This window comes from Entelurus aequoreus, linkage group LG07 (genome assembly GCF_033978785.1).
Source record: "Entelurus aequoreus isolate RoL-2023_Sb linkage group LG07, RoL_Eaeq_v1.1, whole genome shotgun sequence".
Lineage (NCBI taxonomy): Eukaryota > Metazoa > Chordata > Actinopteri > Syngnathiformes > Syngnathidae > Entelurus > Entelurus aequoreus.
This window is the reverse complement of record NC_084737.1, coordinates 9,512,243-9,536,244: the sequence shown is the minus strand read 5'-3', so window position 1 is coordinate 9,536,244 and position 24,002 is coordinate 9,512,243. Positions and strand designations below refer to the sequence as shown.

Sequence of the window (24,002 nt, the reverse complement as noted above, 5' to 3'; positions counted from 1 at the left end):
TTCTCCAGTCGGGCTGCGCCCCGGGCTGATGTAACAGTTGGTTGGGGGGCGCATAATAAATGAAAATAACATAACATAACATAACATTATATTATGTTATATTATGTGTGTGTTTATACACTATTATATTATATTATATTATGTGTGTGTTTATACACTATTATATTATATTATGTGTGTGTTTATACACTATTATATTATGTGTGTGTTTATACACTATTATATTATGTTGTGTTTATACACTATTATATTATATCATGTGTGTGTTTATACACTATTATATTATATAAGTTGTTTTGGAAACTGTGGATGTCGTGTCCTCCGGACCAAAGAGGAAAAGAAGCATGGGGACTGTTCTAGGGTGAAAGTGTAAAAGGCAGCATGTGTGATGGTATGGGGGTGTATTAGTGGCCAAGACATGGGTAACTTACACATCTGTGAAGGCGCCATTAATGCTGAAAGGTACATACAGCTTTTGGAGCAACATATGTGGCCATCCAAGCAACTTTATCATGGGCGCCCCTGCTTATTTCAGCAAGACGATGCCAAGCCAGGTGTTACAACAGCGTGGCTTCATAGTAAAAGAGTGCATGTACTAGACTGGCCTGCCTGTAGTCCAGACATTGAAAATGTGTGAAGGCTAAAATATGAGAAGGGAGACTGTTGAACAACTTAAGCTGTACATCAAGCAAGAATGACAAATAATTCCACTTCAAAAATGTGTCTCCTCAGTTCCCAAACCTTTACTGAGTGTTGTTAAAAGGAAAGGCCATGTAACACACTGGTAAAAATGCCTTTTTTGCAATGTGTTGCGGCCATTAAATTCTAAGTTCATGATTATTTGCAAAAAAATACCAAAGTTTCTCAGTGTGAACATGAAATATCTTGTCTTTGCAGTCTATTCAATTGAATATAAGTTAAAAAAGGATTTGTTGTATTCTCTTTTTATTTACCATTTACACAACCTGACAACTTCACTGCTTTTGGGCTTTGTAAACAAAACTAAATAAATATGTTTTTAGCCTTGTCAGATCATAACCCCACTGTCCCTACAGTCTGCACATACGATGTACAAATATTATTAATTGATCCCTGATGGTGTAATGGTACACGCTTCACGGCAGGGAGTACGGGTTCAATTCCCAGCCAGGGTTGCGTCATTAAGGCGTAAAAAGTAGGCCAAAACCATTCATGCGGTGAACTCGCTGTGGCCACACCTGACAGGGAAAAACTGAAAGTGGAAAAAAAGAAAACCAAAAATGAATAATTAATGAATTAAAAGAAACACAAAATAAATAATAAAGTACAAGTATTTTTTGTATTATTATTCAAAATATGATTGAATACAAATATCATAAAACACATACTAAAAATATATTTTAAAAAATTAAATATAAAAAAAAAAGTTTTTACATTATTGTTCATTATTTTAATTTTTTTTAGTAAACTGAAAAAATATATAACTACAAATATATTCACATATTAATATATAAATAACTACACATATTTCTAAATTAATAAACACAAACAAATAAATAACTTTATACGTATATATCTATAATATCTATTTAACAAATATTGTGTAATTGTATCCAGACTTAAAATACGACACATACCTCAAAAATATTAATTTATTACGATTTATTATTATTTTACTTTAGTATACCTAATTACATGTAAATGTATTTTTTTTTACATCATAAATCGTAAAAAAAAAAAAAAAGATGTAATAAATACAAAATATTATTTATGACGTCACATTTGTCATATAAAATTCTGGCTTTTTTGTTTTTGTTTAACAATATTGCCAATATTTTTGTTTTCCTTGTAAAACTGTGACATTTTTTGAGTAAAAGGATGAGTTTTGTCATCATTTTGCCAAATAAAATTCCCATTATTATTATTACAATATCACCAACATTTGAAAGTTTTCTTATAACATTGTGACTTTTGTCGAGTAAAATGACGACTCTTTTCATAAAATTGCCCAAATCTTAAGCTTTTCTTGCAAAAAAGTGCGACTGCTATTGAGTAAAATTCCAACTTTTATCATATAACATTGCACAAATGTTCAGTTCTTCTTGTAAAATTTGGACTCGCGTTGAGTAAAATGACGACTTTTATTATAATACTGCCAAAAGTCTACGTTTTTTTGGTGAAGTTTGACCTTTTTCTTGTGAAATTCCAACTCATTTTTCACAACAAGCTTTTTTATATTTGCATAGTATGTATATATTATTAATGTTGTAAATACACTTCTTTATATATCTAGAAAGGCTGGTTCTAAAGAGGGAGGCATTTTTCTCAGGTCTCAAGAAGGTGACACATACAAGAATGTGTGTGTATGTGTGTGTGTGTGTGTGTGTCACAGGAAGCTGAAAGGGTGAACAAATTAAAGAGAATCCCCAGGGTGGACAAAGGGGATATTAGACTCCAGCCTCATGCTGACTTTGTTATTGTAGTAGAATTTCTGACCTTTGACCTATATTGCATGTCTAATGGGAATGTACGCTCATTTGATTTCTTTCCTATTCTGTGCCAGTGGGACAAAAGTGAATGTTAAGTCGTGCCAACCTGTCTACAGAATGTGTTGACTGTCTAAAGGATTCCAGTTGTTATGGAACAGATAGGAAAAACAACAAGACATTGAGGCACTCGATAAGGAACAATGACGCACAACAGACATATAAAAAATGGCAGAAGACCGGAACTAGAGAGTGATTTTGGCTTGTGTGTGTCTTGTTTGCTCCGGAGTGACATGTGGTCTGTCTGCACGGCCAACTCAATTCAACCTGCACTTCTGATAATGGGTAAATACATTTGTTGTACTAAACTACTTTTGTTGCCTGTTTAAGCTTCGGACAATCCACTACATTATCACAGCTAAAGAGCGTGCCTTCCACTTGGTGACAAGTGAAGGCACAAACATCTCCAGCCAGGAAGGTCACAATGAGCTCCAGATTTCAAAACAAAAGACTTGCAGCATGTATTAAAAATGATGCTGATAGTAGAAGAGAGGTCAATAAAACAAAATACAGGTCAATAAAACAAAAAAAAAGGGGGTCAATAAAACAAAAGAGAGGTCAATAAAACAAAAAAAGGGGGTCAATAAAACAAAAAAAAAGGGGGTCAATAAAACAAAAAAAGGGGGTCAATAAAACAAAAGAGAGGTCAATAAAACAAAAAAGGCGGTCAATAAAACAAAAGAGAGGTCAATAAAACAAAAGAGAGGTCAATAAAACAAAAAAAAGGGGGTCAATAAAACAAAAGAGGTCAATAAAACAAAAAAAGGGGGGTCATTAAAACAAAAGAGAGGTCAATAAAACAAAAAAAAGGGGGTCAATAAAACAAAAGAGGTCAATAAAACAAAAAAAAGGGGGTCAATAAAACAAAAGAGGTCAATAAAACAAAAAAAAGGGGGTCAATAAAACAAAAGAGGTCAATAAAACAAAAGAGAGGTCAATAAAACAAAAAAGAGGTCAATAAAACAAAAAAAGGGGGTCAATAAAACAAAAGAGGTCAATAAAACAAAAAAAGGGGTCAATAAAACAAAAGGGGTCAATAAAACAAAAAAGGCGGTCAATAAAACAAAAGAGGTCAATAAAACAAAATAGGCGGTCAATAAAACAAAAGAGAGGTCATTAAAACAAAAGAGAGGTCATTAAAACAAAAGAGAGGTCAATAAAACAAAAGAGAGGTCAATAAAACAAAAAAAAGGGGGTCAATAAAACAAAAGAGGTCAATAAAACAAAAGAGGTCAATAAAACAAAAGAGGTCAATAAAACAAAAGAGAGGTCAATAAAACAAAAAAAGGGGGTCAATAAAACAAAAGAGGTCAATAAAACAAAAAAAGGGGGTCAATAAAACAAAAGAGAGGTCAATAAAACAAAAAAGGGGGTCAATAAAACAAAAGAGAGGTCAATAAAACAAAAGAGAGGTCAATAAAACAAAAAAAAGGGGGTCAATAAAACAAAATAGAGGTCAATAAAACAAAAAAAAGGGGGTCAATAAAACAAAATAGAGGTTTAAAGGCCTACTGAAATGATTTTTTTTTATTTAAACGGGAATAGCAGATCCATTCTATGTGTCATACTTGATCATTTCGCCATATTGCCATATTTTTGCTGAAAGGATTTAGTAGAGAAAATCGACGATAAAGTTCGCAACTTTTGCTCGCTGATTAAAAAAATCCTTGCCTGTACCGGAAGTAGCGTGACGTCACAGGAGCTAGTATTCCTCACAATTCCCCGTTGTTTACAATGGAGCGAGAGAGATTCGGACCGAGAAAGTGATGATTACCCCATTAATTTGAGCGAGGATGAAAGATTCGTGGATGAGGAACGTTACAGTGAAGGACTTGAGAGGCAGTGATGGACGTATCTTTTTTCGCTCTGACCGTAACTTAGGTACAAGCTGGCTCATTGGATTCCACACTCTCCTTTTTCTATTGTAGATCACAGATTTGTATTTTAAACCACCTGGGATACTATATCCTCTTGAAAATGAGAGTCGAGAACGCGAAATGGACATTCAGTGCCTTTTATCTCCACGACAATACATCGGCGAAATGCTTTAGCTACGAGCTAACGTGATAGCATCTTGCTTTAACTGCATATAGAAACAAAAGAAATAAACCCCTGACGGGAAGTATAGATAGAAAATCAACAATACTATTAAACCGTGGACATGTAAATACACGGTTAATGCTTTCCAGGCTGGCGAAGGTTAACAATGCTGTGCTAACGACGCCATTGAAGCTAACTTAGCAACCAGACTGCACAATGCTATGCTAAAAACATTAGCTCTCCACATACGCCAGCCAGCCCTCATTTGCTCATCAACACCCGTGCTCACCTGCGTTCCAGCGATCGGCAGAAGGACGAAGGACTTCACCCGATGCGTTTGGCGGCCCGGAGACGTAGGAAGTCAAGGTGAAGTCGGCGGCTAGCGCGGCTAGCACGGCTAGCACGGCTAGCGCTCCAACAAAGTCCTCCTGGTTGTGTTGCTGTAGTCCGCTGCTAATACACCGATCCCACCTACAACTGTCTTCTTTGCAGCCTTCATTGTTCATTAAACAAATTGCAAAAGATGTCCAGAATACTGTGGAATTATGAAATGAAAACAGAGCTTTTTGTATAGGATTCTACGGGGTACCATAACCTCCGTTACTCGGACTTCGTCACGCGCATACGTCATCATACCGCGACGTTTCAGCCGGATATTTCCCGGGAATTTTAAAATGTCACTTTATAAGTTAACCCGGCCGTATTGGCATGTGTTGCAATGTTAAGATTTCATCATTGATATATAAACTATCAGACTGCGTGGTCGCTAGTAGTGGCTTTCAGTAGGCCTTTAAGAACAACATATCAGATTATTGGACCTTTTTGCTGAGAAAAAAAAGTCCATGTAACAAAGTTGGCAAAGAGGCATGATGTGTGTGTGTGCATGCGAGTGTGTGTATGTTGTGTGAAATGTGAACAATGTGTGTGTGTGTGTGTGCACATGGAGGGGCGTGTCCTGCGCTCTTAAAGCAGCTGCCAGAGCGTGCGAGGCGCACATCTGCACAGGGAAGGCGCACATCTGCACAGGGAAGGCACACACTTTGACTTCACTCACCTCTCTGGATGTCCTCACCCCCCCCCCGGAGGACTTCATTTCCCATCATGCAACAGCAGGGCACCGCAGAGGCCCAGAAGGTCAGCAGCGCCCAGCAGGGGGTCGCGTCGCCGCCAAAGGTCCACGACGCCGGGGCGGCTGCCGCGTCTCAGCCGGAGCTGAGCAGGGGGCGCGGTGCCACCTGCTGCCCGACTTCAGGCGCTCCGATGTGGGCGTGGCTGGTGCTGGGCGCCCTGCTGGTGCCTGGAGCCTGGGGCGGCCTGAGCGAGGAGCAGGAGGAGATGCTGGTGGAGCTCCACAACCACTACAGGGGCCAGGTGTCGCCCAGCGCCTCCGCCATGCTGCCTCTGGTGAGTGCATCAACTAGGGAGAAGATCAATACAATTCAATCTTCTTCTTTGACATGATTCATTTCAATATATTTATATTATTACATTGGGAACGGTTTTTAAAACAAGCCATTATTTATTATGGGAAAAAAAAGACTTTATCTTAATCATAATTAGAGATGTCTGATAATATCGGCCTGTCGATGTTATTGGCCGAAAAATGCTTTAAAATTTAATATCGGAAATTATCTGTATCGTTTTTTAATCATCGGTATTGTTTTTTTAATTTTTATTTTATTTTATTAAATCCACATAAAAAACACAAGATACACTTACAATTAGTGCACCAACCCAAAAAAACCTCCCTCCCCCATTCACACAAAAGGGTTGTTTCTTTCTGTTATTAATATTCTGGTAGGTTCCTACATTATATATCAATATTAGGGATGTCCGATAATGGCTTTTTGCCGATATCCGATATTCCGATATTGTCCAACTCTTTAATTACCGATACCGATATCAACCGATACCGATATATACAGTCGTGGAATTAACACATTATTATGCCTAATTTGGACAACCAGGTATGGTGAAGATAAGGTACTTTTTAAAAATTTTTATAAAATAAAATAAGATAAATAAATTAAAAACATTTTCTTGAATAAAAAAGAAAGTACAACAATATAAAAACAGTTACATAGAAACTAGTAATGAATGAAAATGAGTAAAATTAACTGTTAAAGGTTAGTACTATTAGTGGAGCAGCAGCACGCACAATCATGTGTGCTTACGGACTGTATCCCTTGCAGACTGTATTGATATATATTGATATATAATGTAGGAAGCAGAATATTAATAACAGAAAGAAACAACCCTTTTGTGTGAATGAGTGTAAATGGGGGAGGTGCACTAATTGTAAGTGTATCTTGTGTTTTTTATGTGGATTTAATAAAAAAAAACAAAAACAAAAAAAATGATACTGATAATAAAAAAAACGATACCGATAATTTCCAATATGACATTTTAACGCATTTATGGGCCGATAATATCGGCAGACCGATATTATCGGACATCTCTAATCAATATATATCAATACAGTCTGCAAGGGATACAGTCCGTAAGCACACATGATTGTGCGTGCTGCTGCTCCACTAATAGTACTAACCTTTAACAGTTAATTTTACTAATTTTCATTCATTACTAGTTTCTATGTAACTGTTTTTATATTGTTTTACTTTCTTTTTTATTCAAGAAAATGTTTTTAATTTATTTATCTTATTTTATTAATTTTTTAAAAATGGACCTTATCTTCACCATACCTGGTTGTCCAAATTAGGCATAATAATGTGTTAATTCCACGACTGTATATATCGGTATCGTTTGATATCAGTATCAGTAATTAAGAGGTGGACAATATCGGAATATCGGCAAAAAAGCCATTATCGGACATCCCTAATCATAATAAATAAAAATGCAATAAAGTATCTTAATGACATTCTTCTTCATTAGTTAGAAGTATATTACTAACAAAATCCGGTCATACTACTAACATAATACTAACTTTAAGTCCTTTTTTGGTCAATTTTGGTCCTAGTATTGATCCCTGGGGTATGCCGCGAAATACAAAACATGTCCGCAGTTTCCAAAAACAATTTGAAATGTGGACTCGTCAGACCACTTTGCATCAGTCCATCTTAGACGAGCTCGGGCGAAGCGTTTCTGGGTGTTGTTGATAAATGGCTTTGCATAGTAGAGTTTTAACTTGCACTCACAGACGTAGCGACCAACTGTAGTTACTGACAGTGGTTTTCTGAATGGGAGACAGGTCTGGACTACAGGCAGGCCAGTCTCGTACCCGCACTCTTTTACTACGAAGCCACGCTGTTGTAACACGTGGCTTGGCGTCGTCTTGCTGAAATAAGCAGGGGCGTCCATGATAACGTTGCTTGGATGGCAACATATGTTGCTCCAAAAGCTGTATGTACCTTTCAGCAGTAATGGTGCCTTCACAGATGTGTAAGTTACCCATGTCTTGGCCACTAATACACCCCCATACCATCACACATGCTGCCTTCTACACTTTCACCCTAGAACAGTCCGGATGGTTCTTTTCCTCTTTGGTCCACAGTTTCCAAAAACAATTTGAAATGTGGACTCGTCAGACCACAGAACACTTTTCCACTTGGCATCAGTCCATTTTAGACGAGCTCGGGCCCAGCGAAGCATTTCTGGGTGTTGTTGATAAATGGCTTTGGCTTTGCATAGGAGAGTTTTAACTTGCACTTACAGATGTAGCGACCAACTGTAGTTACTGACAGTGGTGATGTAGCACATTACTAGCCACCTCTGGTCACATCAGTAAGGAACATTGCGTAGGGATTTCTGTCTTTGGTACCCTTACCATGTCACAGTTAGTATTTTAGCTCGCTAACATTAGCATGCTAGTTTTTTTTAAGTTAATTCAACAGGTAGGGATTTCTGTAGTAAGTAAACAAACAAAGACTCCTAATTAGTCTATGCAGTAACATATTGTGTCATTTATACACCTATTATTTTGTACACATTATGAGGGACAAACTGTAAAAAATGTATCTACTACTATTAATATCTGCTTATTTTCTGTTTCAACATGTTCTATCTACACTTCCGTTAAAATGTAATAATCACTTATTCTTCTCTTCTTTGATACTTGACATTAGTTTTGGATGATACCACACATTTAGGTATGGATCCGATACCAAGTCGTTACAGGGTCATACATTGGTCATATTCAAAGTCCTCATGTGTCCAGGGACGTATTTACTGACTTTATAAACGTTATATGAATTTAAAAGAAAAAATATTTTGTGACGATAAAAAATATCGATGTAATCATAGTAGTATGGACTAGATACGCACTTGTACTTGGTATCATTACAGTGGATGTCAGGTGTAGATCCACCCATGGCGTTTGTTTACATTGTGACGGCGGTGAGCTATTGTATCCTCCTACGGTGTGTAGTGAAGCATGTTTAGCTATTCCTCCTCCTCCAGTGATAATAATACTTGTAAGAAACTTACTTTGTCGCCATGGAGGCCAGGATTAGTGATTTAGAAGTAGCTACAACACTGTGGATGGATGTTAGCTGCTAGCTAGCTAGCCATGTGTTAAAACAGCTCTTCCTGAGGGTGTTTCAGTGTTATAACTTCACCTTTATCTTTACTTTTTACACATGCCCTTTAAAAAAAAGGGGGGGCCGGTACTTTTTAGAGGCGGTATAGTACCGAATATGATTCATTAGTATAGCGGTACTATCCTAGTACTGGTATACCGTAGAACCCTAGTACATTGTAACTATAATGCTTGTTAATGCTGAAAAATGCTTCATGTTGTTGCAGTTTGCATAGAAGCTTCTGCAATGGGAAGGAATAATTGACAGGTTGTCACTTTTGTTTTATTCTTCTGAATAGTAAAACAATTATTCCTGATGTGATATAAAAAATGTGTCTGGATGGACATCATTCTCCATGTCACACTCGTCTTTAGTGAGGGCCCTATGGCAACCATGGGGGCCCTCAGAGGGCCGCTAGCGACAGTAAATATTTATAAAGTTAAAAGTGTATTTGCCACGTTACACAATTTGTGTAGGTAGTTGTGTTTTATTTATATTTTTATTTTATTTTAGAAATCCTCAGTCATTTGTCTATTCATTGTTTTTGTCGATTCATTTTTCTTGTATATTTATTTATTTTGTGTATTAATTTTTTTTGTGTATTTTTTTTTTTTTTTTGCCAAAAAATGCTAAGAATATCTTGCACAGGTAGAATTAAAGTTTTGAAGTTATGCTCCAGAAAATTGATTCCCAACCAAATCGCAACTTTTATTTATTTGATTGTAATTCGACTCAGGATTATTGATAATCGATTTTAAAAAAAATCTAATATGTATATATTTTGTTTGGAATAAAAACATTACACCACTAATATTGATATTATTATTATTATTATTGATAATGTTGCTTTTATACATTTTTGTTTTTCCTTTATTTTGTTATTGTATTTACTGTACTGTAATATACAATTCATTTTGAATGGGGAAAATGAAAATAAAAAACAGCAATTATGGGAAATCCGGGAATTTTTTTTTTGAATAGTTGAAGTAGAGCACACAATTCCTGAACATGCTGAATATTTTGAAGTTGGAACAGTTTGAATCAGACGAAAAACGTGGGAATTGTGGAACTTTGAAGAATGTTCCATTCATTTCAATGGGAATTTCATGGAAATTTGGAAATTCGGTAAAAGCGGGAATTTTTTTGAAAATGGTAAAATATTAGAATTTTCTGAATGAGTGGTTGGTGTTGGAATTTTTCAAAAACAGTCGAGAAATGTTGAAGTAGCAACATTTTTAATTGAGAAATGGTATTACGGAATTCCTGGAATTTCGGGGAAATCGGGAATTTTTCCAGTTAAAAAAAAAAATTCGTTCTTAGTCCTGATTAAGAGGAATGATTTGACGGTGGAACGGTTGAAGCGGGTTGGAAAATGTGGGAGGAGTACTCGACAGAATAAAGGTTGAAAATAGGGTTTGGAAAACTGGGAATTATGGGAATTCCTGGAATTTTTTTGAACTTGGAAAAATGATAGTTTGAATGTCCAGGATGAGTGGAATATGGTTAAGGTAGAATGGTTTGAATTGGTTGAAAAATGTGGGAATTGTAGAAGTTTGAAAAATATACAATTCATTTTGAATGGGGAAAATTAAAATAAAAAACAGAAATTATGGGAAATCCGGGAATTTTTTTTTAGAATAGTTGAAGTAGAGCACACAATTCCTGAACAGGCTGAATATTTTAAAGTTGGAACAGTTTGAATCAGATGAAAAATGTGGCAATTGTGGAACTTTTAATTCATTTCAATTGGAATTTCATGGAAATTTGGGAATTTGGTTTAAGCGGGAATTTTTTTGAAAATAGTAAAATATTGGAATTTTCTGAATTGTTTTCTGGTTGTTTTCAAAAACAAAAAATTGCCGCAAAGTTTGCTTTAATCGTGAATAGCGTCGCCATGGTAACCTGAAATGTTCCCAATTTAAAATACATTTATAGCTGGAAAGTACACCTTTCCGCCGGTATAACATATGTGGGGGTTCGTTGGCCGCTTCGTCTCGCATTAAACCAAAAGGTGGTTCCCTAGTCAATTGGCCCATTTTTTGTTTATTTTGTGAATAGCGTCGCCATGGTAACATAAAATGTTCCCAATTTAAAATACATTTATAGCTGAAAAGTACACCTCTCCGACGGTATAACATATGTGGGGGTTCGTTGGCCGCTTCGTCTCGTATTAGACAACGTAGGCTGGCCAATTTTTGCCCCAAAAATTGGCGCAAAGTTTGCTTCAATCGTGAATAGCGTCGCCATGGTAACCTGACATGTTCCCAATTTAAAATACATTTGTAGCTGGAAAGTACACCTTTCCGACGGTATAACATATGTGGGGGTTCGTTGGCCGCTTCGTCTCGTATTAGACAACGTAGGCTGGCCCATTTTTGCCCCAAAAATTGGCGCAAAGTTTGCTTTAATCGTGAATAGCGTCGCCATGGTAACCCGACATGTTCCCGATTTAAAATACATTTATAGCTGGAAAGTACACCTTTCCGACGGTATAACATATGTGGGGGTTCATTGGCCGGTTTCGTCTCGTATTAGACAACGTAGGCTGGCCCATTTTTGCCCCAAAAATTGGCACAAAGTTTGCTTTAATCGTGAATAGCCTCGCCATGGTAACCTGACATGTTCCCAATTTAAAATACATTTATAGCTGGAAAGTACACCTTTCCGACGGTATAACATATGTGGGGGTTCGTTGGCCGGTTTGTCTCGCATTAAACCAAAGTTGGTTCCCTAGTCAATTGGCCCATTTGTTGTTTATTTCGTGAATAGCATCGCCATGGTATTAGACAACGTAGGCTGGCCCATTTTTGCCCCAAAAATTGGCGCAAAGTTTGCTTTAATCGTGAATAGCGTCGCCATGGTAACCTGAAATGTTCCCAATTTAAAATACATTTATAGCTGGAAAGTACACCTTTCCGACGGTATAACACATGTGGGGGTTCATTGGCCGCTTCGTCTCGCATTAAACCAAAAGGTGGTTCCTTAGTCAATTGGCCCATTTTTTGTTTTTATTTCGTGAATAGCGTCGCCATGGTAACACGAAATGTTCCCAATTTAAAACATGCCAATCGGCGCCAATGAGACCTTTCCGACGGTATAACACATGTGGGGGTTTGTTGGCCGGTTTCGTCTCGTATTAGACAACGTAAGCTGGCCCATTTTTGCCCCAAAAATTGGCGCAAAGTTTGCTTTAGTCGTGAATAGCGTCGCCATGGTAACCTGACATGTTCCCAATTCAAAATACATTTATAGCTGGAAAGTACACCTTTCCGCCGGTATAACATATGTGGGGGTTCGTTGTCCGCTTCGTCTCGCATTAAACCAAAAGGTGGTTCCCTAGTCAATTGGCCCATTTTTTGTTTATTTCGTGAATAGCGTCGCCATGGTAACCTGAAATGTTCCCAATTTAAAATACATTTATAGCTGGAAAGTACACCTTTCCGATGGTATAACATATGTGGGAGTTCGTTGGCCGGTTTCGTCTCGTATTAGACAACGTAGGCTGGCCAATTTTTGCCCCAAAAATTGGCGCAAAGTTTGCTTTAGTCGTGAATAGCGTCGCCATGGTAACCTGACATGTTCCCAATTTAAAATACATTTATAGCTGGAAAGTACACCTTTCCGCCGGTATAACATATGTGGGGGTTCGTTGGCCGCTTCGTCTCGCATTAAACCAAAAGGTGGTTCCCTAGTCAATTGGCCCATTTTTTGTTTATTTCGTGAATAGCGTCGCCATGGTAACCTGAAATGTTCCCAATTTAAAATACATTTATAGCTGAAAAGTACACCTTTCCGATGGTATAACATATGTGGGAGTTCGTTGGCCGGTTTCGTCTCGTATTAGACAACGTAGGCTGGCCAATTTTTGCCCCAAAAATTGGCGCAAAGTTTGCTTTAGTCGTGAATAGCGTCGCCATGGTAACCTGAAATGTTCCCAATTTAAAATACATTTATAGCTGGAAAGTACACATTTCCAACGGTATAACATATGTGGGGGTTCATTGGCCGCTTCGTCTCGCATTAAACCAAAGGTGGTTCCCTATTCAATTGGCCCATTTTTTTGTTGATTTCGTGAATAACGTTGCCATGGTAACACGAAATGTTCCCAATTTAGATTCCCGCAATGGGCGCGAACGAGACCTTTCCCACGGTATAACATATGTGGGGGTTCGTTGGCCGGCTCGTCTCGTAGTGGACGTAAGAGTTTAGGATAGAACAACTTAGAATAATAATAATAAAGTTTGAAGTACGAGCAATAATAATATGGGCTGCTTGCATTGCAGCAGGCCAATTTTTACCGTTTGTCCTTTATAATGTGTACAAAATAATAGGTGTATAAATGACACAATATGTTACTGCAGACTAATTAGGAGTCTTTGTTTGTTTACTTACTACTAAAAGACAAGTTGTCTAGTATGTTCACTATTTTATTGAAGGACTAAATGACAATAATAAACATATGTTTCATGTACACTAACATTTGTTGTTCAAATAATGACATTTTTTTGTGGTCCCCTTTATTTAGAAAAGTACCAAAAGGTATGGAAAAGTATCAAAATATTGGTATTGAGACAAGGTTAGTCACTTGTGAAGTCGGAGCCTCAGACACTGCCAGAAGTGGTGCAACAAAGCACGAGTGCTGCTCTTTTTCCCCGAGTACATATTGTTTTCTTCACAATTGAGTGATTCCACATTTCCACTCAACTCCATCTACAAATTAAACTCTGACTGTCTGACTACCACGATTTATATTCTGCATTTAGTGTTTCTTAAAGCCAGAAAGTTGGAATGACTACAGTTGTCATCTGCTTTTTTTTCTACAAAATGAAAGAACTGAATGAACGTCCCCCAAATGTCTTGCAGAAGGTCTTTCAGTTCCACGTCTTTCTGTTCAGCAATCATTTATGTTTCGTAGTGAATGCAAATGCGTGTTGATAAAGGTTTTCTTGTCCGCTGGTCCCTCAGTGTGGATGGTAAATGTAGATGTATGTTTATATGTACAGTATGTACCAGAGGTTGGGACCAAGTCATGGTTTTGCAAGTCACAAGTAAGTCTCAAGTCTTTGCCCTCAAGTCAAGTCCAAAGTCAAGACCGGAAAGTCCCACGCAGTCTGATAGTTTAGCACCGTTAAAGGCCTACCGGAAGCCACTACTAGCGACCACGCAGTCTGATAGTTTAGCACCGTTAAAGGCCTACTGAAAGCCACTACTAGCGACCACGCAGTCTGATAGTTTAGCACCGTTAAAGGCCTACTGAAAGCCACTACTAGCGACCACGCAGTCTGATAGTTTAGCACCGTTAAAGGCCTACTGAAAGCCACTACTAGCGACCACGCAGTCTGATAGTTTAGCACCGTTAAAGGCCTACTGAAAGCCACTACTAGCGACCACGCAGTCTGATAGTTTAGCACCGTTAAAGGCCTACTGAAAGCCACTACTAGCGACCACGCAGTCTGATAGTTTAGCACCGTTAAAGGCCTACTGAAAGCCACTACTAGCGACCACGCAGTCTGATAGTTTAGCACCGTTAAAGGCCTACTGAAAGCCACTACTAGCGACCACGCAGTCTGATAGTTTAGCACCGTTAAAGGCCTACTGAAAGCCACTACTAGCGACCACGCAGTCTGATAGTTTAGCACCGTTAAAGGCCTACTGAAAGCCACTACTAGCGACCACGCAGTCTGATAGTTTAGCACCGTTAAAGGCCTACTGAAAGCCACTACTAGCGACCACGCAGTCTGATAGTTTAGCACAGTTAAAGGCCTACCGAAAGCCACTACTAGCGACCACGCAGTCTGATAGTTTAGCACCGTTAAAGGCCTACCGAAAGCCACTACTAGCGACCACGCAGTCTGATAGTTTAGCACCGTTAAAGGCCTACCGAAAGCCACTACTAGCGACCACGCAGTCTGATAGTTTAGCACCGTTAAAGGCCTACCGAAAGCCACTACTAGCGACCACGCAGTCTGATAGTTTAGCACCGTTAAAGGCCTACTGAAAGCCACTATTAGCGACCACGCAGTCTGATAGTTTAGCACCGTTAAAGGCCTACTGAAAGCCACTACTAGCGACCACGCAGTCTGATAGTTTAGCACCGTTAAAGGCCGACTGAAAGCCACTACTAGCGACCACGCAGTCTGATAGTTTAGCACCGTTAAATGCCTACTGAAAGCCACTACTAGCGACCACGCAGTCTGATAGTTTAGCACCGTTAAAGGCCTACCGAAAGCCACTACTAGCGACCACGCAGTCTGATAGTTTAGCACCGTTAAATGCCTACTGAAAGCCACTACTAGCGACCACGCAGTCTGATAGTTTAGCACCGTTAAAGGCCTACCGAAAGCCACTACTAGCGACCACGCAGTCTGATAGTTTAGCACCGTTAAAGGCCTACCGAAAGCCACTACTAGCGACCACGCAGTCTGATAGTTTAGCACCGTTAAAGGCCTACCGAAAGCCACTACTAGCGACCACGCAGTCTGATAGTTTAGCACCGTTAAAGGCCTACTGAAAGCCACTATTAGCGACCACGCAGTCTGATAGTTTAGCACCGTTAAAGGCCTACTGAAAGCCACTACTAGCGACCACGCAGTCTGATAGTTTAGCACCGTTAAAGGCCGACTGAAAGCCACTACTAGCGACCACGCAGTCTGATAGTTTAGCACCGTTAAATGCCTACTGAAAGCCACTACTAGCGACCACGCAGTCTGATAGTTTAGCACCGTTAAAGGCCTACTGAAAGCCACTACTAGCGACCACGCAGTCTGATAGTTTAGCACCGTTAAAGGCCTACTGAAAGCCACTACTAGCGACCACGCAGTCTGATAGTTTAGCACCGTTAAAGGCCTACTGAAAGCCACTACTAGCGACCACGCAGTCTGATAGTTTAGCACCGTTAAAGGCCTACTGAAAGCCACTACTAGCGACCACGCAGTCTGATAGTTTAGCACCGTTAAAGGCCGACTGAAAGCCACTACTAGCGACCACGCAGTCTGATAGTTTAGCACCGTTAAAGGCCTACTGAAAGCCACTACTAGCGACCACGCAGTCTGATAGTTTAGCACCGTTAAAGGCCTACTGAAAGCCACTACTAGCGACCACGCAGTCTGATAGTTTAGCACCGTTAAAGGCCTACTGAAAGCCACTACTAGCGACCACGCAGTCTGATAGTTTAGCACCGTTAAAGGCCTACTGAAAGCCACTACTAGCGACCACGCAGTCTGATAGTTTAGCACCGTTAAAGGCCTACTGAAAGCCACTACTAGCGACCACGCAGTCTGATAGTTTAGCACCGTTAAAGGCCTACTGAAAGCCACTACTAGCGACCACGCAGTCTGATAGTTTAGCACCGTTAAAGGCCGACTGAAAGCCACTACTAGCGACCACGCAGTCTGATAGTTTAGCACCGTTAAAGGCCTACTGAAAGCCACTACTAGCGACCACGCAGTCTGATAGTTTAGCACCGTTAAAGGCCTACTGAAAGCCACTACTAGCCACCACGCAGTCTGATAGTTTAGCACCGTTAAAGGCCTACTGAAAGCCACTACTAGCGACCACGCAGTCTGATAGTTTAGCACCGTTAAAGGCCGACTGAAAGCTACTACTAGCGACCACGCAGTCTGATAGTTTAGCACCGTTAAAGGCCTACTGAAAGCCACTACTAGCGACCACGCAGTCTGATAGTTTAGCACCGTTAAAGGCCTACCGAAAGCCACTACTAGCGACCACGCAGTCTGATAGTTTAGCACCGTTAAAGGCCTACTGAAAGCCACTACTAGCGACCACGCAGTCTGATAGTTTAGCACCGTTAAAGGCCGACTGAAAGCCACTACTAGCGACCACGCAGTCTGATAGTTTAGCACCGTTAAAGGCCTACTGAAAGCCACTACTAGCGACCACGCAGTCTGATAGTTTAGCACCGTTAAAGGCCTACTGAAAGCCACTACTAGCGACCACGCAGTCTGATAGTTTAGCACCGTTAAAGGCCGACTGAAAGCCACTACTAGCGACCACGCAGTCTGATAGTTTAGCACCGTTAAAGGCCTACTGAAAGCCACTACTAGCGACCACGCAGTCTGATAGTTTAGCACCGTTAAAGGCCTACTGAAAGCCACTACTAGCCACCACGCAGTCTGATAGTTTAGCACCGTTAAAGGCCGACTGAAAGCCACTACTAGCGACCACGCAGTCTGATAGTTTACACGTCAATGATGAAATCTTAACATTGCAACACATGCCAATATGGCCGGGTTAACTTATAAAGTGACATTTTAAAATTCCCGCCACACTTCCGGTTGAAAAACTCCTTTGGGTATGATTTATGCGCGTGACGTCACAAAATCCACGGAAGTGGTTGGACCCCGTCGAACCCGATACAAAAACCTCTTGTTTTCTTCGACAAAATTCCACAGTATTCTGGACATCTGTGTTGGTGAATCTTTTGCAATTTGTTTAATGAACAATGGAGGCTGCAAAGAAGAACGTTGTAGGTGGGATCGATCGGTGTCTTAGCGGCTAAGTACAATACTTACAGCAACACAACAAGGACTACTTACTACGCCTAGCCGATGCTTGCCGCCAAACCCACGGATGAAGTCCTTCGTCGCGCCGTCGATCGCTGGAACGCAGGTGAGCACGGGTGTTGATGAGCAGATGAGGGCTGGCTGGCGTAGGTGGAGCGCTAATGTTTTTATCATAGTTCTGTGAGGTCCGGTTGCTAAGTTGCTTAAATTAGCAACAGCATTGTTAAGCCTTACCAGGCTGAGAATTTTTAACCGTGTAGTTACAGGTCCATGGTTTAATAGTATTGTTGATCTTCTGTCTATCCTTCCAGTCAGGGGTTTATTTATTTTGTTTCTATCTGCATTTGAGAACGATGCTATCACGTTAGCTCAGTAGCTAAGTGTGTCACCGATGTATTGTCGTGGAGATAAAAGTCACTTTAAATGTCCATTTCGCATGCTCGCCTCTCATTTTCAAGAGGATATAGCATCCGAGGTGGTTTAAAATACAAATCCGTGATCCACAATAGAAAAAGGGGAGAGTGTGGAATCCAACCTAAGTTACGGTCAGAGCGAAAAAAGATACGTCCATCACTGCCTCTCTAGTCCTTCACTGTAACGTTCCTCATCTACGAATCTTTCATCCTCCCTCAAATTAATGGGGTAATCATCGCTTTCTCGGTCCGAATCTCTCTCGCTCCATTGTAAACAACGGGGAATTGTGAGGAATACCAGCTCCTGTGACGTCACGCTACTTCCGGTAAAGGCAAGGCTTTTTTTTTTATCAGCGAGCAAAAGTTGCGAACTTTATCGTCGATTTTCTCTACTAAATCCTTTCAGCAAAAATATGGCAATATGGCGAAATGATCAAGTATGACACATAGAATGGATCTGCTATCCCCGTTTAAATAAAAAAAATTCATTTCAGTAGGCCTTTAACCAGTCATTTTAAACATTTAACTCATTCGGACTTATATTCTGGTGCGCCCTATGGTCCGAAAAAATATGCGACGTATTATTTAAGAATTAATTATGTAGACCACAAAAAAGTCTTTTACATTTAGAAAAAATTCATAATAATATGACTCCTTTAATGCGACTTATATTTTGGTGCGCCCTATGGTCCGAAAAAATATGCTATGTATTATTTAAGAATTAATTATGTAGACCACAAAGAAGACTTTTACATTTAGAAAAAATTCATTATAATATGACTCCTTTTAATGCGCCTTATAATCCGGTGCGCCCTATGGTCCGAAAAATATGCTATGTATTATTTAAAATGTGCTATGTATTATTAAAAATATGCTATGTATTATTTAAAATGTGCTATGTATTATTTAATAATTAATTATGTAGACCACAAAGAAGACTTTTACATTTAGAAAAAAATCATAATAATATGACCCCTTTAATGCGCCTTATAATCCGGTGCGCCCTATGGTCCAAAAAAATATGTTATGTATTATTTAAAATATGCTATGTATTATTTAATAATGAATTAATTATGTAGACCACAAAGAAGTATTTTACATTTAGAAAAAAATCATAATTATATGACCCCTTTTAATGTGTCTTCTAATCCGGTGCGCCCTATGGTCCGAAAAATATGCTATGTATTATTTATTAATTATGTAGACCCGACCTCGGATAAGCGGAAGAAGATGGATGGATGGATGGACGTAGACCACAAAGAAGTATTTTACATTTAGAAAAAAATCCTAATAATATGACTCCTTTAATGCGACTTATATTCTGGTGCGCCCTATTGTCCGAAAAAATATGCGACGCATTATTTAAGAATTAATTATGTAGACCACAAAGAAGTCTTTTACATTTAGAAAAAATTCATAATAATATAACTCCTTTAATGCGACTTATATTCTGGTGCGCCCTATGGTCCGAAAAAATATGCTATGTATTATTTAATAATTAATTATGTAGACCACAAAGAAGACTTTTACATTTAGAAAAAATTCATTATAATATGACTCCTTTTAATGCGCCTTATAATCCGGTGCGCCCTATGGTCCGAAAAATATGCTATGTATTATTTAAAATGTGCTATGTATTATTTAATAATTAATTATGTAGACCACAAAGAAGACTTTTACATTTAGAAAGAAATCATAATAATATGACTCCTTTAATGCGCCTTATAACCCGGTGCGCCCTAGGGTCCGAAAAAATATGTTGTGTATTATTTAAAATATGCTATGTATTATTTAATAATGAATTAATTATGTAGACCACAAAGAAGTATTTTACATTTAGAAAAAAATCATAATTATATGACCCCTTTTAATGTGTCTTCTAATCCGGTGCGCCCTATGGTCCGAAAAATATGCTATGCATTATTTAATAATTAATTATGTAGACCCGACCTCGGATAAGCGGAAGAAGATGGATGGATGGATGGACGTAGACCACAAAGAAGTATTTTACATTTAGAAAAAAATCCTAATAATATGACTCCTTTAATGCGACTTATATTCTGGTGCGCCCTATGGTCCGAAAAAATATGCGACGTATTATTTAAGAATTAATTATGTAGACCACAAAGAAGTCTTTTACATTTAGAAAAAATTCATAATAATATGACTCCTTTAATGCGACTTATATTCTGGTGCGCCCTATGGTCCGAAAAAATATGCTATGTATTATTTAATAATTAATTATGTAGACCACAAATAAGTCTTTTACATTTAGAAAAAATTCATAATAATATGACTCCTTTTAATGCGCCTTATAATCCGGTGCGCCCTATGGTCCAAAAAAATATGTTATGTATTATTTAAAATATGCTATGTATTATTTAATAATGAATTAATTATGTAGACCACAAAGAAGTATTTTACATTTAGAAAAAAATCATAATTATATGACCCCTTTTAATGTGTCTTCTAATCCGGTGCGCCCTATGGTCCGAAAAATATGCTATGTATTATCTAATAATTAATTATGTAGACCCGACCTCGGATAAGCGGAAGAAGATGGATGGATGGATGGACGTAGACCACAAAGAAGTATTTTACATTTAGAAAAAAATCCTATATGACTCCTTTAATGCGACTTATATTCTGGTGCGCCCTATGGTCCGAAAAAATATGCGACGTATTATTTAAGAATTAATTATATAGACCACAAAGAAGTCTTTTACATTTAGAAAAAATTCATAATAATATGACTCCTTTAATGCGACTTATATTCTGGTGCGCCCTATGGTCCGAAAAAATATGCTATGTATTATTTAATAGTTAATTATGTAGACCACAAAGAAGACTTTTACATTTAGAAAAAAATCATTATAATATGACTCCTTTTAATGCGCCTTATAATCCGGTGCGCCCTATGGTCCGAAAAATATGCTATGTATTATTAAAAATATGCTATGTATTATTTAAAATGTGCTATGTATTATTTAATAATTAATTATGTAGACCACAAAGAAGACTTTTACATTTAGAAAAAAATCATAATAATATGACTCCTTTAATGCGCCTTATAATCCGGTGCGCCCTATGGTCCAAAAAAATATGTTATGTATTATTTAAAATATGCTATGTATTATTTAATAATGAATGAATTATGTAGACCGCAAAGAAGTATTTTACATTTAGAAAAAAATCATAATTATATGACCCCTTTTAATGTGCCTTCTAATCCGGTGCGCCCTATGGTCCGAAAAATATGCTATGTATTATTTAATAATTCATTATGTAGACCCGACCTCGGATAAGCGGAAGAAGATGGATGGATGGATGGATGGATGGACGTAGACCACAAAGAAGTATTTTACATTTAGAAAAAAATCCTAATAATATGACTCCTTGAATGCGCCTTATAATCCGGTGCGCCCTATGGTCCAAAAAAATATGTTATGTATTATTTAAAATATGCTATGTATTATTTAATAATGAATTAATTATGTAGACCACAAAGAAGTATTTTACATTTAGAAAAAAATCATAATTATATGACCCCTTTTAATGTGTCTTCTAATCCGGTGCGCCCTATGGTCCGAAAAATATGTTATGTATTATTTAATAATTAATTATGTAGACCCGACCTCGGATAAGAGGAAGAAGATGGATGGATGGATGGACGTAGACCACAAAGAAGTATTTTACATTTAGAAAAAAATCCTAATAATATGACTCCTTTAATGCGACTTATATTCTGGTGCGCCCTATGGTCCGAAAAAATATGCGACGTATTATTTAAGAATTAATTATGTAGACCACAAAGAAGTCTTTTACATTTAGAAAAAATTCATAATAATATAACTCCTTTAATGCGACTTATATTCTGGTGCGCCCTATGGTCCGAAAAAATATGCTCTGTATTATTTAATAATTAATTATGTAGACCACAAAGAAGACTTTTACATTTAGAAAGAATTCATTATAATATGACTCCTTTTAATGCGCCTTATAATCCGGTGCGCCCTATGGTCCGAAAAATATGCTATGTATTATTTAAAATGTGCTATGTATTATTTAATAATTAATTATGTAGACCACAAAGAAGACTTTTACATTTAGAAAAAAATCATAATAATATGACTCCTTTAATGCGCCTTATAATCCGGTGCGCCCTAGGGTCCGAAAAAATATGTTATGTATTATTTAAAATATGCTATGTATTATTTAATAATGAATTAATTATGTAGACCACAAAGAAGTATTTTACATTTAGAAAAAAATCATAATTATATGACCCCTTTTAATGTGTCTTCTAATCCGGTGCGCCCTATGGTCCGAAAAATATGCTATGTGTTATTTAATAATTAATTATGTAGACCCGACCTCGGATAAGCGGAAGAAGATGGATGGATGGATGGACGTAGACCACAAAGAAGTATTTTACATATAGAAAAAAATCCTAATAATATGACTCCTTTAATGCGACTTATATTCTGGTGCGCCCTATGGTCCGAAAAAATATGCGACGTATTATTTAAGAATTAATTATGTAGACCACAAAGAAGTCTTTTACATTTAGAAAAAATTCATAATTATATGACTCCTTTAATGCGACTTATATTCTGGTGCGCCCTATGGTCTGAAAAAATATGGTATGTATTATTTAATAATTAATTATGTAGACCACAAAGAAGACTTTTACATTTAGAAAAAATTCATTATAATATGACTCCTTTTAATGCGCCTTATAATCCGGTGCGCCCTATGGTCCGAAAAATATGCTATGTATTATTTAAAATGTGCTATGTATTATTTAATAATTAATTATGTAGACCACAAAGAAGACTTTTACATTTAGAAAAAAATCATAATAATATGACTCCTTTAATGCGCCTTATAATCCGGTGCGCCCTAGGGTCCGAAAAAATATGTTGTGTATTATTTAAAATATGCTATGTATTATTTAATAATGAATTAATTATGTAGACCACAAAGAAGTATTTTACATTTAGAAAAAAATCATAATTATATGACCCCTTTTAATGTGTCTTCTAATCCGGTGCGCCCTATGGTCCGAAAAATATGCTATGTATTATTTAATCATTAATTATGTAGACCCGACCTCGGATAAGCGGAAGAAGATGGATGGATGGATGGACGTAGACCACAAAGAAGTATTTTACATTTGGAAAAAAATCCTAATAATATGACTCCTTTAATGCGACTTATATTCTGGTGCGCCCTATTGTCCGAAAAAATATGCGACGTATTATTTAAGAATTAATTATGTATACCACAAAGAAGTCTTTTACATTTAGAAAAAATTCATAATAAAATGACTCCTTTAATGCGACTTATATTCTGGTGCGCCCTACGGTCCGAAAAAATATGCTATGTATTATTTAATAATTAATTATGTAGACCACAAAGAAGACTTTTACATTTAGAAAAAATTCATTATAATATGACTCCTTTTAATGCGCCTTATAATCCGGTGCACCCTATGGTCCGAAAAATATGCTATGTATTATTTAAAATGTGCTATGTATTATTTAATAATTAATTATGTAGACCACAAAGAAGACTTTTACATTTAGAAAAAAATCATAATAATATGACTCCTTTAATGCGCCTTATAATCCGGTGCGCCCTAGGGTCCGAAAAAATATGTTGTGTATTATTTAAAATATGCTATGTATTATTTAATAATGAATTAATTATGTAGACCATAAAGAAGTATTTTACATTTAGAAAAAAATCATAATTATATGACCCCTTTTAATGTGTCTTCTAATCCGGTGCGCCCTATGGTCCGAAAAATATGCTATGTATTATTTAATAATTAATTATGTAGACCCGACCTCGGATAAGCGGAAGAAGATGGATGGATGGATGGACGTAGACCACAAAGAAGTATTTTACATTTAGAAAAAAAATCCTAATAATATGACTCCTTTAATGCAACTTATATTCTGG

At 37.5% G+C, this 24,002-nt stretch overlaps 1 protein-coding gene across 1 annotated transcript in view; it reads left to right on the top strand.

The window, feature by feature from the left end:
- Positions 1-5,573: 5,573 nt before the first annotated feature.
- The window catches only part of LOC133652946 (peptidase inhibitor 16-like), a 38,142-nt gene continuing 19,713 nt past the window's right edge, over positions 5,574-24,002 (top strand). The window contains exon 1 of the mRNA XM_062051903.1: positions 5,574-5,969. Within this exon, the coding sequence (XP_061907887.1) occupies positions 5,628-5,969 (342 nt within the window). The 5' untranslated portion in view covers positions 5,574-5,627. The remainder of the gene's footprint in view (positions 5,970-24,002) is intronic.